General features: G+C 42.3%; 1 protein-coding gene across 8 annotated transcripts in view; it reads right to left on the bottom strand.

Moving 5' to 3' along the window:
* STK31 (serine/threonine kinase 31) overlaps positions 1-20,905 on the bottom strand; it is a 482,717-nt gene that overhangs the window by 461,637 nt on the left and 175 nt on the right. For 2 of the 8 annotated variants that reach the window (XM_029589102.1, XM_029589103.1), the window contains exon 1: positions 20,653-20,905. The exons of the other annotated variants lie outside the window; for them this stretch is intronic. In XM_029589102.1, coding sequence (XP_029444962.1) covers positions 20,653-20,752 — 100 coding nt within the window. In that variant the 5' untranslated portion in view covers positions 20,753-20,905. The remainder of the gene's footprint in view (positions 1-20,652) is intronic. 8 annotated transcript variants of the gene reach the window in all.

The following is a 20,905-nucleotide window of genomic DNA, read 5'->3' as shown; positions in this document are numbered from 1 at the left end:
CTCATAAATAAAACAAGTTTGCTTACCATAAACGGAGTTCTCTGTAGACTAATTAGCCATGGCCTCACGGGTAACATCATCCAATGGCACCCAACAGACCCATTTTTCCAGCTTAGCAAAGTTTTACTACTCAGCACGCATATGAGCCCCCTCAATCGAGTGGAGAGCTTAGTTTAACTAGGTAGTCAACTCTCCAGGGAGATGGCCAAGTATTAAGCATTACTATTTAACCAACTGTGAATGGAGTACCCCATTTACAGTAAGCAAACTTATTTTGTACAACAAACTGAATTAGCCACAACATGTGAGGGGAGTCCCACGCTAAGAGTTGCATGGCAGAGCACTCACTGAATAAGCATCCCAGACCCCCCATGGAAAGTGGAATACTGGGTGAACAGTCTGCGCAAAAAACTGCTTGCCCAAAACTGTCACTTTTGGAGAGAAAGTCCAGAAGTGGTAAGAAGTGAAGGTGTAAGCCATTAACTAATTTTCATCTTTACCGATGTCTGGATGAGTTGGATCTAGGTGAATCACTGAGATAGCCATAGCTCTCACTTGAGTGTCTGATCTGAACATAAGAAATTGCCATGTCGGGTCAGACCAAGAGTCCATCAAGACCAGCATCCCATTTCCAACAGAGGCCAAACCAGGCCACAAGAACCTGGCAAGTACCCAAACACCAAGAAGATCTGTGGCTATTACCCAAGTAAACTTGATTAATAGCAGTTAATGGACTTCTCCTCCAAGAGCTTATCCAAACCTTTTTGAACCCAGCTACACTAACCACATCCTCTGGCAACAAAATTCCAGAGATTGTGCGTTGAGTGAAAAAGAATTTTCTCAAATTAGTCTTAAATGTGCTAATTGCTAACTTCATGGAATGCCTCCTGGTCCTTCTATTATCCGAAAGTGTAAATAATCGATTCACATCTACTTGTTCAAGACCTCTCATGATCTTAAAGACTAACATATCCCCCCTCAGCCGTCTCTTCTCCAAGCTGAAGAGCCCTAACCTCTTCAGCCTTTCCTAATGGGGGAGTTGTTCCATTCCCTTTATCATTTTGGTTTCTTTCTCTGTAGCTTCTCCATCGCAACTATCTCTTTTTTTTTTTTTTTGGATGCGGCGACCAGAATTGTTCAGTATTCAAGGTGCTGTCTCACCATGGAGCAATACAGAGGCATGACAACATTTTCCATTTTATTAACCAATCCCTTCCTAATAATTCCTAACATTCTGTTTGCTTTTTAGACTGCTTCAGGACACTGAGCAGACGATTTCAAAGTACTATCCACTATGATGCCTAGATCTTTTTCCTGAGTGGTAGCTAATATGGAACCAACATGTAACTACAGCAAGGGTTATTTTTCCCTATATGAAACACTTTGCACTTGCCCAATCTTCCAGTCTTGCAAGGTCCTCCTGTAAACGTATCACAATCTGAATTGTTTTGTATCATCCACAAATTTGATAACCTCCCTCGTCATATTCCTTTCCAGATCATTTATAAATATATTGAAAAGCACTGGTCCGACTTCCGGGTATGAAGTCATTGAGGTCTGTAGCCTGATCTGCTAGCTCCAGGCCACCCCCCCCCTCCTTCAATCGGACACCAACACCGGCCCAACCGACTCCTTGGAGTCCCAGACTGAGCTCCTGACATCCTTGCAAGGAGGGCTGTAAAAATCGCCAGCTTTTCGCGCCAGTTTGACGGGTGGCAGGCGCGATATGCACCAATCCTCACGTGGCCTTTCCGGAACCCGAAGCAACATGGCCAAGATGGCTGCCGAGGCCAGCCGCAGTAAGCAGCTTGCAGTGATTGCAGCTGAAGCTCTCCTTCAGATCTCTGCCAGCGTTTCCACAGTGCTTGATGAGAGGCTCTTTAAAATACAGGCATCTATGCAGGACATTAAATCTGCTGTGGTGGGTCAAGCCCAGAGTATTGAGATGGCAGAACAGTGTATTTCAGATCAGGAAGACAGGTTGAGCTCCACAGAAAGGCAAGTGCAAACCCTAAACACCCAGCAAGCCAATTTTCTAACTAGGTTGGAAGACCAGGAAAACAGACAGGAGAAATAATATTAAAATCATAGGCCTCCCTGAGTCCTTGCCTGACTGTATTCCTTTGTGGAGACCTGGCTCCCTGATAAATTGGGCCTGGTGCTCGCTCCTGACTGCTTACGCTGTGAACAAGTCCATAGGGTGGGCCCCCCCACAAGGGAGGCAAATAGCAGACCCAGACCAGTAATGGCTCAAATTTTGAATTGGTCCCACAAAGTGCAACTGTTAAAGCTTACCAGCACCACCCTGGACTGGATTATCAGTGACATAAGATCTTGCTCTTTAATGATTTCTCCGCAGCTGTAGCAGCACAACGAGAAACAATGTCTCCTGCCTGTTCGGAGTTGTACAAAAGAGGATCTCTTTTGCCTTACTATTTCCTGCGAAGCTGAGGGTGCAGCATGATATAAAAAAAAGATTTTGTTAAACAAGAAGGAAGAAGTGACCTCTTTTCTGGCATCATTGGACCCTGCCACTGTTTAAGCCCTGAAAATCATAATATGGGACTTGTCTGATCTCATTAAGGGGGGTACAAGCAGTAATGTTATGCTTTATACTGAGCTATGTGTGGACCCCTGAACTGGTTACCAAGTGCTGAAAGTCGCAGCACACTCTTTTAAACGGTGTTGAAGTTAAGCTATATCTTAAGCACAAAAACAGGTTATTGATAGTTCATACTCAATGTGTTTAACTTCTTGGTCAGATCCTTTTTGGATAGCTCTGTTTGGGGCGGGGGGGCTAGAGGAAGGGCCTGCAAGTCCCGTGTTCGCAGGACTGATGGGCACCTTCAGCCTCTTGGAGCGTAGAATGTGGTTCTGGGGTACATGTTAGGATGGCTGTACAGAGTGTGTGTATGTCTCAAGGCTATATGGCAGCTGGAGGAAGGGGGGGAACCAAGGGAGACCAACTGAAGAAGTGGGGACGGTCACAGGAGCCAATAAAGATGTAATGTCTTTGTGCAGGCCGAGGCTCAAGCTGTCAGATCTATTGTATATTCCAGGATTACTGTATCACTTGATAGGAGGCTGAGACCAAACTTAGCCGAAATGGCCACATTAAAAGGCATCTTCGCTGAACATGGATGGTATACACTCGCCCATTAAAAAGGAAGAAATTGCTCTCCCCGTTTCACCAACTACAGTCTCATGTGGTATTTTTTTTTACAAGAGACTCATTTAACAGATGAGAATGCTAAATTAAAAAGGGAATGGGTGGGCAGCTGTTATTAATCTTCCTATTCCTCCCGAAAGAGGGGTGTAGCAATTTTGTTCCATAAACTAGCATGCCAGCTGGATAAGGTATGGAAGGTCGTTATCTTGTTGTTACAGGCTTGCTTCATCAGCAGAGTATCTTTTTGCAACGTTTATGCCCCGAACTCCTACTCCCACGAATTTCACCCACATTATAGCCTTCCTGGTGGGTGGAGACTTAATACGATTATGGATAAACAATTGGACTGTAAGCCCCCTTGTTTACCAGGAAATAGAGACCACCTCATGGGAGTGCAGAGCTAGGTTTGCTATATATATGGTGGACTCTGCATCCCTGGGAACGAGTTTACATTCTTCCCCCACCCATCTTACTCAAGACTTGATTTTTTTACTTTCTGAATTTGTTTGGTAGGACAAAAAGAGGCGACCATATGTACTATGTCACTATCTGATCACGTACCTATGTCAGTCACCCTAGAGATAGGAAGACCTCAGAGGCCAGCTTTCTCCTGGCGTATGCCCCCAGACCTTATTTTGGACAAATCCTTTTAGACCTATTTGCAGACAAGTTGGGAAGACTATGCCAGACAATGCCACTCCCGACATGACCCCAGATATTTTCTGGGCTGCAGGGAAGGCGGCGATGCGTGGTCAAATGATTTCTATTTCGTTTAGCTACATAAGCAAACACAATGATGAAATTCTGCGCTTAACGGCTGATCTGAAAGTAGCCCAGTCAAGACATATCTGATATGTCTGCTCCAAGTAAACAAGAAGGTAAATATACACATAGGGTAGTAATATCACAAGATATCCTCTTTTACATACAATTATATCTCAAACAGAGAATACCACACTTTTAGAATAAATGTGAAAACTTTATTACTCACTCTAGACAATAAAATACTCACTATCACATTCAAACACATTCACACACCTAAAAACATGTTAAAAACATCTCCAAACATAGTGATTGCAGGAAATTTTTAACAGTCAATATACCAAAATACAAGGTTATATATGTGAGATTACAAAAGCTTTATCTTCATCATAGTGTTCATCATAATAGTCGTTCCGTTCCAATAACAATATTCACATAACTGTCCAACAAAAGATCTTTGTTTCTCCCCTAATGGGGCTTCCTCAGGGACTTATGTCGTAAATTCACGAAGGCTGAATTCCACAATACAATTCTCCAATATAATCTGACACACACTGCCGATATCCAAAACTTCAATAGTATATATACAGCCACTTTCTCTCCAGTCTCATCATCGTTATCGCAATTGCCAAAATAATTTATAACGTGGTTTACATACTGGATGTGTCAAAGCACATATCAGTTAGCTGAACTGCCGTCCACGTCAATCACATGTTACAACGTCATGTTAGGGGAGAAACATGTCATGTTGGACATATATAACCTTGTATTTTGGTATATTGACTGTTAAAAATTTCCTGCAATCACTATGTTTGGAGATGTTTTTAACATGTTTGTAGGTGTGTGAATGTGTTTGAATGTGATAGTGAGTATTTTATTGTCTAGAGTGAGTAATAAAGTTTGCACATTATTCTAAAAAGTGTGGTATTCCCAAGTAAACAAGAGGCAGAAAATATAATAGGGTATTGAGGGCCAATCGTTTTAATCAACAGGCCTCTAAATCTCTGCGGTACTATAAATATCAGCTTTATAAACTTGGCAACAGGCCTAGTAAACTACTGGCCAATCTGGTTCGAGCTAGGGGCCCAAAATCAATTATTGCTGGAGTCAGAGGTAAAGACGGTGGCTGTAAAACTGCCATAGAGGATATTACCTCTAGTTTTCTGTACTATTACCAATCTCTTTATAGTGCAAAACCCAGGAATGCTAAAGCCTCTGAGGTCTTTTTCGAGACTTCCCCTGTCCAAAGATAACTTGGGAGAGACTGGGGCTGTTAAATACCCCCATTAAAGATAGCGAGATTTACGCTGTTATTCAAAAGGTTGAAGTCTGGCAAAGCGGCCGGACAAGAGTGGAGTACCACAGGGATCAGTACTGGGAGCTGTACTATTTAACATATTCATAAATGATCTGGAAGAGAGAACAATGAGCAAGATGATTGTCATCTGCAAATTCAAAGTTATTCAAATTTGTTTAAAATGGCAGTGGACTGGACAACTTAATGGCAGTTTAAACTTAATGTGGAAATGTGCAAAGTACTGCACATAGAGAAAAATAATCCCAACTACAGGTACATGATGCTAGGTTTTACATTGAGAGTCACTACCCAGGAAAAGGACCTTGGAATCCTTGTAGACAAATACATTGAAATCCTTGGCTCAGTGCTAGGCTGCAGTCAAAAAAAGCAAAAAGAACGTTAGGAACAATCTGAAAAGGAAGAGAGAATTGTATCAAGCCAAGGTGCAATTGCACCTTGAGTATTGTGTGCAGTTCTGGTCACCCCATCTCAAAGACATAGCAAAACTAGAAAAGGTGCAGAGGAAGACCAGAACGATAAGAGTGATGGAACATCTCTATGACAAGAGGCTACACAGGTTAGGGCTCTTCAGCATGGAAAGAAAACAGTTGAGAGGGGACATGATATAAGTTCATAAAATCAAGATTGTAAATATCCATCCTACCCCAAAGTAATGCTAAAAACAAGGACATTCCATGAAACTAACCACCAGCCGATTCAAAACTGAAAGTATTTTCTACAATCTTTCAGTACACTAGCAAGCTGTAGAATCTGTTGCCAGAAGACATGATCAAGTCAACTAGCATAGCAGGGCTTAAAAAGATGTATGGACAAGTTCCTGGAGAGAAAAAAAAAAAAGTTCCAGGACACATTAGTTAGACTAAATAAAGCAACTGCTATCCCTGGGATTAACAGGAATTAGATCTAATTTATATGATCTACTACATACTCGATCCCGATTGGCCACTGTTGGTGACAGCATGCATGGCTCGATGGACCTTGGTCTGACCCAGCATGGCAGCCATGCTTTACTTTCCTCCCAAAAATATCCTTTGTTCTAGAATCCTTCCCTGGGGGGCACAGAGGAATGGATTCTAGTCCTCCTAGCCCATTTAAGATTAGATGGGAACACCACAGATTGGTGCAGTAAATGCCTCTTCACATCCAGGAGTTATCTGGACAAGACATCACATCCACCATCTTATAAATGAGAGCCACAGAGACAGCGTTCTCCCACATCCTCATCTGTATACCTCCTGAAGGGTTTTGTTAACTGGGACTGCCACAATGTCCTTAGGGGGCTCCCTGAACTGGAGGATATCCAGCATCTTGTTTCTGGTTTCATCCTCTGTTAGTAAATTGAATAAAGAATGACTTCTGTCATTGTTTAAACAAAAGCAGTGAAGGCAAGGTATTCAGGAGGGAATTGCTCTCTCTGAAGGAGAGGGGTCAGAGAGAAGACTGAGCCCTCTTAATCAGAATCTCAGATCTATAGTTATATTCCCAGGAGAATTCAGAGTCATACCCCAGCTGGTACATCAGTAATGAAGACTCAAATGATGCCAACCTATAGACAAAGCCTCAGAAGGGAGCACTTTTTTGCTCAGAACCAGAGGAACTCCTTTGTCTCAGGGAAGCTTCCACCAATAGTAATCTTCAGTCCAGTGTGAGCCACCTTCAACCCCAGATACCTCCAGAAACTGGCACAGAGACTGGCTCTGATGCTAAGCTACTAGACAGAAAGAGACTGAGCAGCAGCTAGACTTCAAACCACACTTGCTCTGATCCCAACCAAAAAGGTCTCACAATGCCTTGCCCAAGGCCTGCTGCATCTTTCTCCGGCTCTTCCTACCACACAGCCGATGCCAACACCAACTGAGATGCAGAAGGGATAGCCACATCTTCCTAGGAATCGCGAGGAGTATCAGTAGCTGACACTTATACATTCAGACCAATGCTGTTCCTGGGTCTGACAAGGATGAGCTCTCCTCTCCATGACATCACTTCGGGGGTGGGGGAGGGTTCCCCCAGTCCCAGCATCACATAATTGAGACAGATGCCTCTTCATTTTCAATGTCTGAGCTGAAGAGGGGGAATACAATGCCTTCTTTAAATGTGAAGGGCCAAGTGACAGCTTGACTGTGGTTCTTACCAATACTCAATATCAAGTGAGTAGAATGCTCCCCCAATTTATCACCAGCATCCAATCCAGCTACTAGGTCCCTCTGTCAATTCCTCAGTCGATCTTTCAGTGCCCCATGTGCTTCTCCATCAGCTCTAACTAGGACAGTCATCCTGTCATGGTCGCACACAGGCGACACCTCTGGACATCGTGCAATGTGTTCAGGCACAGGATACATCTATTATAAAAATAGAGATGACTCTGGTGCACCTGTGGACATTGTTGGAAGCCACTAGTTTGCTTATCCATGGCCAGAGAAAAGAGAAGCAAAACCAAACCACTATGACAGTCCATGCCCGGAACACCAACAATGCACTTGTTGGGCAAGGGAAAAGAATGCCAACTTAAACACCAAAAAAACATTTTCTAGGGAATTAGAAGGGGGCAGAGAGACCACAGGGCCCCATGACTAATATACATGCAACTTTTTTGCTGAAGTATAGTGATCAGTGGGCTCTGTAGAAAAGGAAACTAAAGAAGCCCCCACGTGGATGCATGGTATAGGGGCAAGCTGGGCATGCTCATTGAAGCCCAAAGTTCTAGAAACTGACATAAAAATTCTGCACTGGGCTCCATTAAGTATCACCCACATGCAAGGATTGCCATCCTGCTTGACTTGGAGAACAGTGGTGCATGGAATAGCCTGTGGGTGTGAAATTGAGAGAGAAACTGTGCAATTTTAAACAAACCACTATGACCAATTATGAATATCCAAAGCAGTGTACAATAAAATTAAATTTTAAAAAAAAAAATCTATGAGTACAAATATAAATACAAACTTAAAATTACAAATAAATCAATGACCTCAGGACATCTAAAACTTGCTATTGACTTCTGGTGATGCACCAGTGGGGTGATAACTTTGCTAAAGAAACACAGACGAGCATTTGCCAACAATATTAGGCAGGAAAGAAAAATGCAGTGAAGTGACTGTCCTGGTTTGTGGAGAGCCTGGCACGCAATGACCAAAAAACTCAGATGGCTGTATGAGAAAACAAGATCGGACGGTGAATGGGGACAGCAGTTAACTAGTGGCTGCATTATTTGATTATATGCTGCAACAAATCTCTAAGAGCGTATCAGCAACATTAGACAAGCTAAACAAACTACAGTCAGCTTTTCATGTAATTTGTTTAGCTTATCGTCTAATGCTGCTGATATGCTCTATCATGAGGAAGAATTTGAGCAGCAAAAAGTGCCCCTCCAAAACACCTCTACCGCAGCCGCTGTCTCACCCTGCCTCCAAAGTCAAACATCAGATCGGGCAAGGATAAACCAAACCCCTGCCTGATCTGCTCAATGACAACCCCATCTCTTGCTGCCACGAGACTGGTCCTGCAGCAGCCAGAGATGACATCAGTATAAACACAATGACTTGGTGGCTGAGAAAAAGGCCTAGGCCCTATGGGTGTATATGTATGCCTGTGTGTGTGGGCGGGTGACTGTGTGCGCATGTTGGAGGGGGTAAGCCCGTGTATAGATGAGAGGCTGTATGGGTGTCGGTGGGAGGGTGTCTAACTGCTTGGGAATGGGTGGATGTTAATGTGTGCATGCCTAGGAGGTGGGAGGAGGAGCGGTGTGAGAATAAATGGGAGCTTGCCTGGGTGTGTGTATGTGAGGGAGCCAGTGAGAGCGAGAAACCAGGAGCAGCCCTGGTCTACATATATGCTCTGCCCAGCTTGGAAATGAGGAACTGGCTCACTGTTCAGCAATATTGATCTTCACATAACTTGAAATCAATCAGCAAGGGGAGACAGGATAGTCTTTTGCCATGATAGGACTACTTACAGGGAAGACCTATTTATTTTTCTTTGTGGTTTCTCTTTTTGCTGTCTTTCCTTCACTCTTTTTTCAACAGAGAAACTAAACAACTTTAATGCCAGGTCTAACAAAACAACCTATGCATGTTATTGTTAGTCAAAATTATTCAAAATGTTAATTGTTTTTGTTTTGAAAAGGCAGATGCTTTGAAATAGATGTAGAGCAAGGTGAAGCACTGCCTGGGTACTCCCCAGCTAGAGGTGGAGTGGATGTGGAGGTATATGGTCCCTTGGGGCAAAATATGGGATGATGGATGAATATGTGTGCTATCTTAGTTGTGCAAATGTAGAGGATGAATATGAGCTGGTTCAGCAGGGAATCTATAGCTTGGATGGGCAATGTGGGCAAGAAAGGTCTTAACCTGTATTATATGATGGATAAGAATGGGCCACTTGGGGGTGGCTGGCACAACATGGAAAAAGATGTTCAACTGTAACAGGTATGGATCTGGAATTTTGCCATGGGTAAGGTGACAATGGTCCTTTTGAATGTAGATGGAATACACTCTCCAAACACAAAAAGCTTTTCTTTATTTCAGCAGCTAAAAGCACAGATTGTATTTAGAATATGCTAAATTGAAAAGGGAATGGGTTGGGTAATTTTTGTTTCCTCCTTTTCTAGCCAGCAACAGGGAATAGCCTCCTTTTTCATAAGCAGGTACCTTTCATTGTAGATTCCACAATATATGGAGCAGGGCAGATAAAAAAAAATAGTGCCTACCACAATATCTTATTTTATTGATTTGAGGTTCTTTATATACCGCCATTCGTTTAGTAACATCATGTCAGTTCACATTTAATGTTTAGCAGCAGCGCTAGAACAAACAGATTAGCGGCAGTGGTTACAATTAATGTTCAACTTAAGAGAAAGACCGTTAAAAAGTTTTATAACAGCGTTATTTGGAAGGAAGTTTGCTTCTGATATAGATAAGTATATATAAGTTCAATAAATATTCCCAGGATGTCTTTTCACATCTAGTGAGCAGAGTTTTGCAGATGCCCAAATAATCGGCCAACAGTGTGGCAGAAGGGGGGGGGGGGGAAACTAATATTGTAGCAAGTATTTATGTACATTGCAATCTGATAAAAGCAAATAAAAAATGTTTCCCAATTAACAGTTATCTATTAAATCCTGCTCCTTATATATGAAGTTATCTGGAGAGTTTTACACCCCGGGGGGAGGGGGGGGGGGGAAATGACTTCACTTTATTCTCACCTGCATAAATCTTATTCCCAATTAGATTATCTATTGATACCAGAGACCATGATTTCCCTCAGTCACAGAAGCAAAAGTTGGAGTAACTTCTATATTTTATATACCGTTGTTGGGTTTCACCATTTCAACTGTTAACAGATTCGAAGTTTAACAGTTTTTCAAAAAAGGTTCATTCAAATGTTAACATAGAACTATAATTTTTTACAAAGTTATTAAATGTTTTATGAACTTAGATCGTAGGATAGATTATACATGTTTCGGTTATGTTATTTTTCTTACATTGGTTCAAAAATAGTTTTGCATAGTGTCAATGGGAGGGAAGTGGTGATTTAGAGTCATTGGGTGAGTTGGTTGGCTTTGGTAAACACCCAGGTTTTTTAGATTTTGTGTTCGTAGTTCGGGGCTTCCTAGTGTGAGATTGCTCTTTTGAGTTGAGGTGTGTTTAAAGCGAACAGGAGGACTCTTTTAGTAGTCCTTTATTTGCTGATCTGAGATTTCTGTTTAGAGAATGCAGTTTTATGGATGAGCTTAGCCAGTTTGTTTGTTTTTGTATATTATTGTGTGTAGTAGGGATAGTATTTTATATTCAATCCTAAATTTTATTGGAAGCCAGTGAAGTGCTATAAATGTAGGAGTGATATGATCATGTTTTTTTTGATCCGGTGAGTATTCTTGGAGTTGCGTTTTGTAGGATTTGGAGTGGTCGGATGGTGTTAAGGGTAAGTTGAATAGTAGGGAGTTGCAGTAATCCAGGTTGGAGAAGATGAGTAGTTGAAGGACTGATCTAAGTCATTGGGGGAGAGGAAAGGTTTTAATTGACATAGTGTTAGAAGTTTGTGATATGGTTCTTGAAGGAAAGTTGTGTCAATTATGACTCCAAGGTTGCGTGCATGATTGATCGGTGAGATAGCCACTTTTTGGTTCATTAGGTTGAGTGGTGGTAGTTGAGGGGTGTTTTTTCTATCTAGGATTATTATTTCAGTTTTATCAAAGTTTAGTATAGTTTCATGTTGGTTAGTAGCTGTTTTATTTTGTTTAAGTAAGTGGCTGTTTTTTTGTAGGTTTCTTCCAGTGAGTTGTTTATTGGGGTTAATATTTGAATATCATTTGCATATATGAAGTGGGTCAGATTAAGGTTTGAGAGGAAGTGGCATATCTGAAGCAGGTAAATGCTGGAGTGTCGCTGATAGACACTGGAGTCCCAAGGTTCCGCTCTAAGTTTATTTTTTTTGAAAGGGTGTCATTGATCCATACTTGGTAGGTTCTTTGTGATAGATATGATGTGAACCATTGTAGAGTTTTTTTCTTTTGCACCAATTTCTGATAGTCGTTCAATCATGATAGAGTGGTTTACTGTGTCAAAGGCCGCTGATAGGTCGAGTAGGACTAGAAGGTAACTTTGTCCGTTTTCGAAACCTTTGAGTATGGTGTCGTTTAATGATAGTAGTGTCTGTGTTCAGTTGTTTCCTGAAGCCTTAGTGCCATTTCGGCCTACCATAGGCAAGTCCATAATAGTCCAATTGCAGTCCACCCTTTACTATCTCGTTTTTATCAAGGGTCTAACATCTTCAACCACCAATGGTCAAACCAGCAATACCATGGAATCCAAATGTGGTTCTTTAGCAACTTATGCTTCCATTTGAACTGTTCAACTCAGCTCATATGACGAATCTAACATGGAAAGTGGTGTTTGATAGCAATAACTTCTGCACGACGAGTTAGTGAACTGCAAGCTTTAGTTCACTACGATCGATACCTACAATTTTTCCATGATAAGGTAGTTCTCAGGACTAACCCAGCCTTTCTTCCAAAGGTAGTTTCATATTTCCACCTCAACCAATCAATAGAATTACCGACTTTCTTTCCAAAGCCTCATTCTAATGACAGAGAGCGCTTACTTCACACACTGGACTGCAAACGAGCGTTAACATACTACAAAAGAAGAACACAAACGGAATCTCGTGCATCGCAGCTCTTTGTATCTTTTAATCCAAACACCCCAGGTAAACCAGTAGCTAAGCGCACCATTTCCAGCTGGATCGCACAATGTATCCAGTTCTGTTATGAGAAACTAAAGTTGTCGCTAACTTAGATTCCTCGAGCTCATCAAGTCAGAGCAACAGCAACTTCTATTGCTCATCTTCGAAATGTGCAACCACTGGACATTTGTAAAGCTACAACATGGTCCTTTCTTCATACCTCCACATCCCACTACTGTCTGCACAAACAGTCCTCAGGTGCGAAGATAGGACAAGCAGTGTTACAAACTGTATTACCTTAAATTTATCGTCTACCACATTATTTGGTCACGCAAAAAAAAACCCCACATAAACATGCGTGATCGGGAGCTTTGGACTCCCATGACAGCGTGGCTAATTCAGCCCTGCTATCAACAGGAAAATAATCCCTACCTAAGGCAACTGGTCTGTCTTGCTTTATCTTTATCATTCACTGCTATACACATTCTCCCATTTCTTGATTCATCATACAAACATTTCAAAGTGTGGTTTTTTTATTTGTATTTACATTCTGCTTTTCAGTTGACAGGGATAAATTAGAATCTTTTAACTCAAGTGAGTTTTTAAGTTATAGGCACTTGGACTACTTTTCTTACTATTGGAACCTGTTGTGATGTCCTAACTCTAATGCTTCATTAGTATCCTTTGAAGATACCTCCCTCCGAACCATGTGTTGCTGAGTGACTGTCAGCTTTCCCCTTTGTTCTATTTAAAAGCTGCTCTCTCCTTTTTAAAAGTTAGTGCCAGCAGCCTGGTTTGACCCTGGGTAAGGTGGAGCCCATCCCCTTGGGGGGGGGGGGGGGGGGGGGGGGAAGAAGACTCCTTTCCCCAAAGAATTCCCCAGTTCCTCACAAAACTGAATGCTCTTTGCACCATCGTCTCATCCACACATTGAGACACTGGAGCTCTGCGTGTGGAACAGGGAGCATTTCAGAGAATGCTACCTTGGAGGTTCTGGATTTCAGCTAAGAGTCTAAATTTGGCTTCCAGAACGTCCCTCCTACATTTTCCTATGTCATTGGTGCCCACATGTACCACGACAGCCAGCTCCTCTCCAGCACGGTCTAAAATCGTATCTAGGTGGCGTGCAAGGTCTACCACATTTGCAACAGGAAGGCATGTTACCAGGTAATCCTCATGCACACCAGCCACCCAGCTGTCTACATAATCAAATCACCAACTATGACAGCCAACCTAATCCTTCACTCCTGGGCAGTAGCCTTGGGAGACATCCTCGGTGCAAAAGGAAAATGCACCACCTGGAAAGCAGGTCCTTGCTACAGGATCATTTCCTGCTGCACCAGGTTGATGCTCTCCAATCATGAGACCTTCTTCCTCCAAGGCAGCACCAAGGATGCTAGACTGGAGTTGGGACTTGGCTACTATGTCCCTGAAGGTCTCATCTATATATGTCTGCCTCAGCTTCTCTAGGTCTGCCACTCTAGCCTCCAGAGACTGGACTCATTCTCTGAGAGACAGGAGCTCTTTACATCAGATGCACACGTACAATTTCTCACCGGTGGGTAAAAAAAATCACACATGTTACACTATGCAAAAAAGACTGGTAGATTCCCCTCTTGCTGCTGCCTCCATCTTAAATTTGCTCAGTTCCTAGTTAAGTTTTAGGTTGCTATAGGAGTAGGAATGCATACAATTAGGGTATTCACTATATATCTGGTAGTGACCTACAAGGGAATGATCAAAACTCTTGATAAACTCAAATTCACCACAGCTTAAGTTAAAAGGCTGATTTTATTTTTTTTTTAACTGGTGTGAAAGTGACACCTGCCTATAAATTAAAGGATGAGCTATGGGTAGGTTGGGAAATACAAAAAACACACAAACTGGTTTGTTGCCTGCCTGATTACCTATTTAAAAACAAACACTAAAAAATACACTTTAATAGTTTACTTCTCCCCAGTACTTTTAAGTTTTAAAAATTTCTTCAAGCAATACTTACTGATTCTTTCCAGCCACCAGCAAGTTGATCCTCTCCTCTCAGTGCTCCACTGGATTGTGAGTTACTGAGTTCTTCCCTTGCAATATAACTTGTGCTTCTAAGGTAAATTAGTACAAAACCTTTGGAGATTTACACTACAGTTAGTTGTCCTGAGTGACTCACTGCTGTCCTGAAGATTACAGCCAGGTTTTTAGTTTCTTTCTAAAGATCAAATTATTAAGCTCCATCCTAATAGCTGTTACAATTAAAAACATAACATAAGAAGTTACTGTATTTTATTTATTTTATTTATTTATTAACTTTTATTTACCGACATTCGTGGAGCACATCATGCCGGTTTACAATGAACTCAGGTGGGAGATACAGTATAACAATATGACAATAAAACAATATGAAAATACTAACGCAAGAGCAAAAAAACAAACCAAAAACCAAACACAACAAAATAAACAATAAATGAAACCAAGGAATAGAGATTTGAGGGGGGTAGGGGGGGGGAAGGGGAGGGAGGATAGGCTCGGGGGGCAGGGGTGAGAGGTATAGTTAACAGAGGTAAAGGGAGGGAATAAAGCGGAAAAGAGGAATACTATGTACAGATGACTAATGTACAGGAATCACTTGATTAAATAGGAATATGGAACAATTGACACAGGAGGTATTTACTGGGAAGGGTTTCTTCAAGGGTATGTAAGGGGGGGTAGGGTGGTGGCTGGGTAGAACAGTCTGTCCCACAACTTGGATTTCACTTCTTTACATGTAAGAATGGCCAAATTTGCAGCCCTACAGGAACAAAGATCTCTAGTGGGCTCATACTAAATACCTTGCAATAACTTAAAAAGCAGGAAAAAACAAATCTTAAAATTGGACTCTGTACATTATTGGCAACCAATGCATCCAAAGCAACAGCAGCCACACAGACACCTTTTGTGGCAACCCCCAGGTCAATCTGTCACATTTTGCACTATCGGAATCCTATACATTAGGCTCTGCATGAGTCCAACAGCCCATTACAGTAATCTAAATAAAAATATATATCACCCTAGATAAACCTAGATCTAAAGATGGCCAAAGCAGTCACATCTTGCAATTTAAAATAGGCAACATGCGCTGTGTAGCACCTATACTTCCAGTGTCAATAGTGAAGAAAAAAAAAAAAAAAAAAAAAAACTTACCCCCACAAAGATTTAATTTCATCCTACTATCTATGGTTGAGCTTTTTTCTGCAAAACAAGAATCTGTTTTTGATTCATTTAGAGCCAGCTTATTCTTTTAATAGCCACCTAGATATAGCGTGCATCACTTTAAGCTGTGCGATCTCCTGCTAAAGAGAAAGTACTTTGCCAAGGAGTTTAATATACTGAACAAAAGGTGATAAAGACCATCCTTGCAGGACCACACAATCTGACTTAATATCATAGCGATATTAAGTCAGAGGCCCCAAAAATAAAAAATCTGCCCGTGGCCTGCGGGTTGGAAAATGGACGCTCAATTTTGCCGGCGTCCATGTTCCTAACTCATGGCTGTGAGCGGGTTTGACAACTGACGCCGGTAAAATTAAGTGTCAGCTGTCAAACCTGCTGACAGCCGCCACCTCCTTATTAGCGCAGCCCCTCATTTGAATACTGAAATCACACACCCAGGAGAGTGGCCTGGGCTCTCCTGCGCAGTTTATGGAATCTGCCTGTGAGTTAGAAATGTCACTTTACATGATTGAAACTTTCTGATCCAATAAGAAAAAAAGTCAGCCACTGCAAAGCCTGTCCAGCTATCCCCTAAGGCTTTAACACTGCTGTAATGAATTACATGATCCACAAGATTAAAAGACTGGGACAAACACAAAGAGCTCCTGGATATGAAGAAGTGGGGGGAAAGCTTAAGATCAACTAGGGTCTACAGCACAGATGAGCAAACTTTTTGAGCCACAGCCCCTCTTCCACACATGTAATTGCTTAGAAGGAAAACTATCTTCACAGTAGAATGCTGGAGCTCTGTGAGAGTGACCATCAGCTTCTTGGTCATGTCCCTGACCAAGGCCCTTCTCCCCCGATTGTTCAGTTTGGGGGTGGGGGGGGGGGGCAGCCAGCTCTTGGAAGAGTCCTATGGTTCCATTTAAGAACGATAGAGGCCTCAGTTTTCTTTGGGACCTTTTGCAGATCTGTGCCTCAACATAATCCTATCCTGGAGGTCTACAGACAATTAACTTCATAGCTTTTATTTTGCTTTGACATGCACCATCAACTGTGGGACCTTATATACGCAGGCATATGCCTTTCCAAATCAAGTCCAATCAATTGAACTTGCCACAGGTGGACACCAATCAAGCTGGATCCCATCGATTTCCGTACAGCTTTAGTCATTGCTGTTCTCTAGCATTGATTACTGCAATTCTTATTCATTGGTTTGCCCAAACATACTCTTCGTTCATTACAGATTATCCAAAACTCTGCAGCTCACTAATTGACTGAAACACGGGTTACGAATAGCATTTAGAATTAAATATAAGACTTGCCACAATCGTGCATTCTCTGAATGTTTTAAATAAAATTAAATTAAATAAGTCTCACAGCTGAGCAATGGAAACAGGATGCACCTGTGCTCAACTGAGTGTCACAGCAAAGGGTCTGAATACTTATGTATTTCAGTTTTGTTTTTTTAATTAAATTTGTACCTCATAACCAGACACCCCACACCCTGACCAACAGAGTGAAACTGACACCCAGACACAATTACCCCACATTCAGAAACAAAAGATCTCAAACCCAGACACCCACAGAGAGAGAAACCCAACACCTAGACAGACAAAGATAGGGACATATCACACCTAAACAGCAAAAAAAAAAAAAAGAGAGACATCAGCCTCAGGCAAAAAACAAAAGGCATACACAACATACCCAAACAGAAACACAAGACGACATACCTCACCCAGACACAGAGACCACATTACTCAGAACAGATCTCACATACCAAAGCCCACCAGAGAGACACACATACCACAATAGTAAGGGCTGGGAAAAAAAAAAAATTAAACTTAAGTGCCAGTCAAACTTTAGGAGCTGAAAAACTCCATCCTTTCCTGCCAAACTTTATTTTTGCTTTTTTACTGTTTTCACATTTTTTCTTAGTTTGCTCATTTTTTACTTTCTATTTTGATTTATTTTGCCTTTATTCTCCCTTCCTTGTCTCTTCCCTGATTAGGGAGCCAGCAGCAGAACTGCTCATCCCAGGCTGAGGCCTGAGGGTGATAGGTTTTCCTGGGTTGTGGATCATCACAGTAACTGCTCATGTCCAGTTCTGCCACAGAAGTAAGCAACGCTTCACTTGGGCCCACCAAAGCAGAAGTAGCTCTTCTCCCTGCCCACCAAAAGAGATGCACTGCAAAGCTGTGGCATGCTTACAATATTGGATATTCTGACAGCTCCCTTCCCTCTTGAGCTTACAATGCTGCCAGGGCACCAAGACAAGAGCATAGGTTTTGTTTTTTTCTTTCCTTGACTTGCCAATGTCTTCCCTTCAAGCCCCTCCCCTGCATCCTATTTTGTTCAGACCTCTGCTTTCTGCTCCAACCACATCCTCTCTCCTCCCAGACAGCTGCAGGGAACAGGAGAAGGGGGGTGAGCTTGGAGCAAAAAAAAAAAAAAACAACGCAAAGGCAGATCATTTTGTGGAGGTTAGGAGGGGCTGAGTGAAGATGACTGTGGTGATGAGGAGAGAGGCTGGCAGATATCTGTATGTGAGAGAAGGAAATGGGCGAAGAGAGCAATATTTGTGGCCGGGTGAGAAAGGATTGGTACTGGCCACACGTGTGAATATGCCATATTGAGAGAGAGGTTGTAATACGATGGGTTAAAAAAAATGCTCTCAGAACAAACATTATGCTGTCCTGTCACTTTTTAAGCTGGGGACTTGTTTTTAAAGCAAAATGCTGTATCAGCAGGGCTTACACAAGTGGTTGTAGGGGAGAGTAGCTTGTCTGTGCCTGGGACCTGATTCAACAGGAGGAGGAATGCCTGGCCAGCAGCCCTACAGAAAGGTTCCCAGACCCAGGTTCTGGCTCATCTACGTACACACACTTGTTTACAAAGCCCTATAAAAGTTCAGGCTCCTCCGGTGGGAACTTGGAGCCTCACCTGTGCACTGACGAGTGGCGCAGGATCTTTCCCGTTGAAGCTATGTGCTCCTGTTTTTTGGTCGCACTGGGGTTCCCAGACCTGATGAATGGCAGGATGCTGATTTGGTATGTATTAAGTCAAGGGAAATGAAATGTGTGCTGTAAATAAAGCTATATTTTCATTACTGTATATCTCGTTTCTTGTATCATAGTGTGTGTGTGTTTAGTATTGTGCAGGTCTGCCTACCTCCCATTCGGGCATCTTGTTACAGAGGTTAGAGAAAAGATACAAGGGGAGCAGAACCAAAGTATGTTAGGGATATCTGTCTCCTCCCCCACCCATGCAATTCAGATCATCTCCCTTGATATCTGATTCTTTCCCATAGATCCTGGAACCTCCCTTCCTAAGTCTCCCAAGATCCTGGAACCCACAACCAATCCCTCCCTCAATCCTAGAATTTCCTTCCCCTTCCTTCCTGTTCTACAACCCTCCCCCCCTACTAACCCCATGGCAACCAGACAACCTGGACTGGATGGGCAGGAGCAGGGAGCTTGCATAGCAGCAGTAATTTGGGCAGGGGGCACATCTGTGTGAGAAAGAAGAGAGAGAGATGGAGGAAGGAGAGAGTGTTTGCACAAGAGAGAAAGAGACATGCTTGGTGCAGGATATATGTATGCATGCCAGACTGCATGGGAAATTAGAGAGGGGGTGCAAGGGGCAGAAGAACCCAAATATGGAAGGGATACTCTCTCCATCCCCTTCTATTATAGCAGGGGTGGGCAGTTCCAGTCCTCGAGGGCCACAAACCAGTCTGTTTTCAGGATATCCCTAATGAATATGCATGAGAGAGATTTGCATGCACTCTGCCTCAGTTGTATGCAAATCTATGTCATGCATATTCATTAGGATAGCCTAAAACCTCAACAGGCTTGTGGCCCTCGAGGGCTGGAATTGCCCACCCCTGTATTATAGCAATTCAGATCATCCCTCCCTTTATCTGATTCTATCCCCCAGATTCTGGAACCTCCCTTCCCTCTGACTTTTCCCCTTTTTTCCATATGCTGGAACCCCACCAAACCCTAATCCTTCCTCCTCTGATCCCCTCCTTTTATTATTCATCCCTTCAAAATAGATTATATTAAGATACTGTAGGTATTTCCTTATTTCCAGAGGGCTTCCAATTTAACTTTGTACCTGAGGTAAGAGAGTAAAGTGACTTACTCAAGGTCACATGGAAAGACAATGGCAACATGTCTAAATGTGCCTCAAAGTTCTTTTAAATCAGGTCAGTGCCACAAAATACAACTGGTACAATCTTTGCATCTTTCTAACCACATTTTCTTGATATCTGAGGGCATAATTTGATACTTAAAGATTTCTCTCCCTCCCATATGGTACACAGAATATATTCACTTGGCCAATTCTATCAAAAATGCTGTCCATGTATTTTTCTCCTTTACTTCAATACCTAGTATTCTTGCATCAAGCATTTTATCTGTTGGAACAGGAATATCCTAGGTGATCACAACTCTGTATTTACTACAATATTTATGCTTGTCAAATTGGTTTCCTCCTACTCTTCACTCATCCCATTTTACCCTCTTTATTTCCCTCACCCCCTTCCTTGATCTTACCCATATCTCCTCCATCCCGTCTTGACTTCTCACTCACATCTCCCTAACCCTCCCTCTCCTCTAGTCCTCATTCTTTCCTTCTCCTAACCCCAAGATCTCCACACATTTGAAATTCCTTTTTCTCAAGCAACTAAAACAAAATAATTTATACAGGTACAAACGAGTTTAAAAAAAAAATAGTTACAGTGTTAAATAAAAGTTAGAAAGGTTTGTCAATATGCTTCACAATTTTCTAATTCCTGCAACAAGAAATTGTGGGGCTGTACCCTTGATTTTCTGCTCCTGCCTATTGTCTCTAACATCATTAACAGTGCCTAGGCGCAGCAAAAACCTAAAGCTAGATTCCTAACTTTTCTGGTGGAATAAAAATGGCCTCATACTAAAAGGCACTATGGTGTTGCGACGCAACTCTCTTCATTTTTATGTGCAACATACGTATTGTTTGCCAACGAACCGCTTGCCACTCCTAACCCAGCTTCTCTCACCTGACGGCATTGGCGCAACTCCGGGCTGGATGTGGCAACCACATCCTCCAATGTGGAGAGGGCGGAAAGAGGCCCAACTAGGTACTCCTTTCCCTTCCATCACCCAAATAACGCTATCGCAAGAAGGCACCCGCAGCCTCCAGATATAACTCTCACAGGCCACACACGTCTCCTCTCGCCGCCCCCACTCTCGCGGAACCGTACTAGTACAACCTACTTTCTAATTATTTTTAAGCAAGTACTAATAGAGTTT

The sequence above is a fragment of the Rhinatrema bivittatum genome, chromosome 2 (genome assembly GCF_901001135.1).
Source record: "Rhinatrema bivittatum chromosome 2, aRhiBiv1.1, whole genome shotgun sequence".
Classification (NCBI taxonomy): domain Eukaryota; kingdom Metazoa; phylum Chordata; class Amphibia; order Gymnophiona; family Rhinatrematidae; genus Rhinatrema; species Rhinatrema bivittatum.
This window is presented reverse-complemented; position numbering and strand designations above follow the sequence as displayed.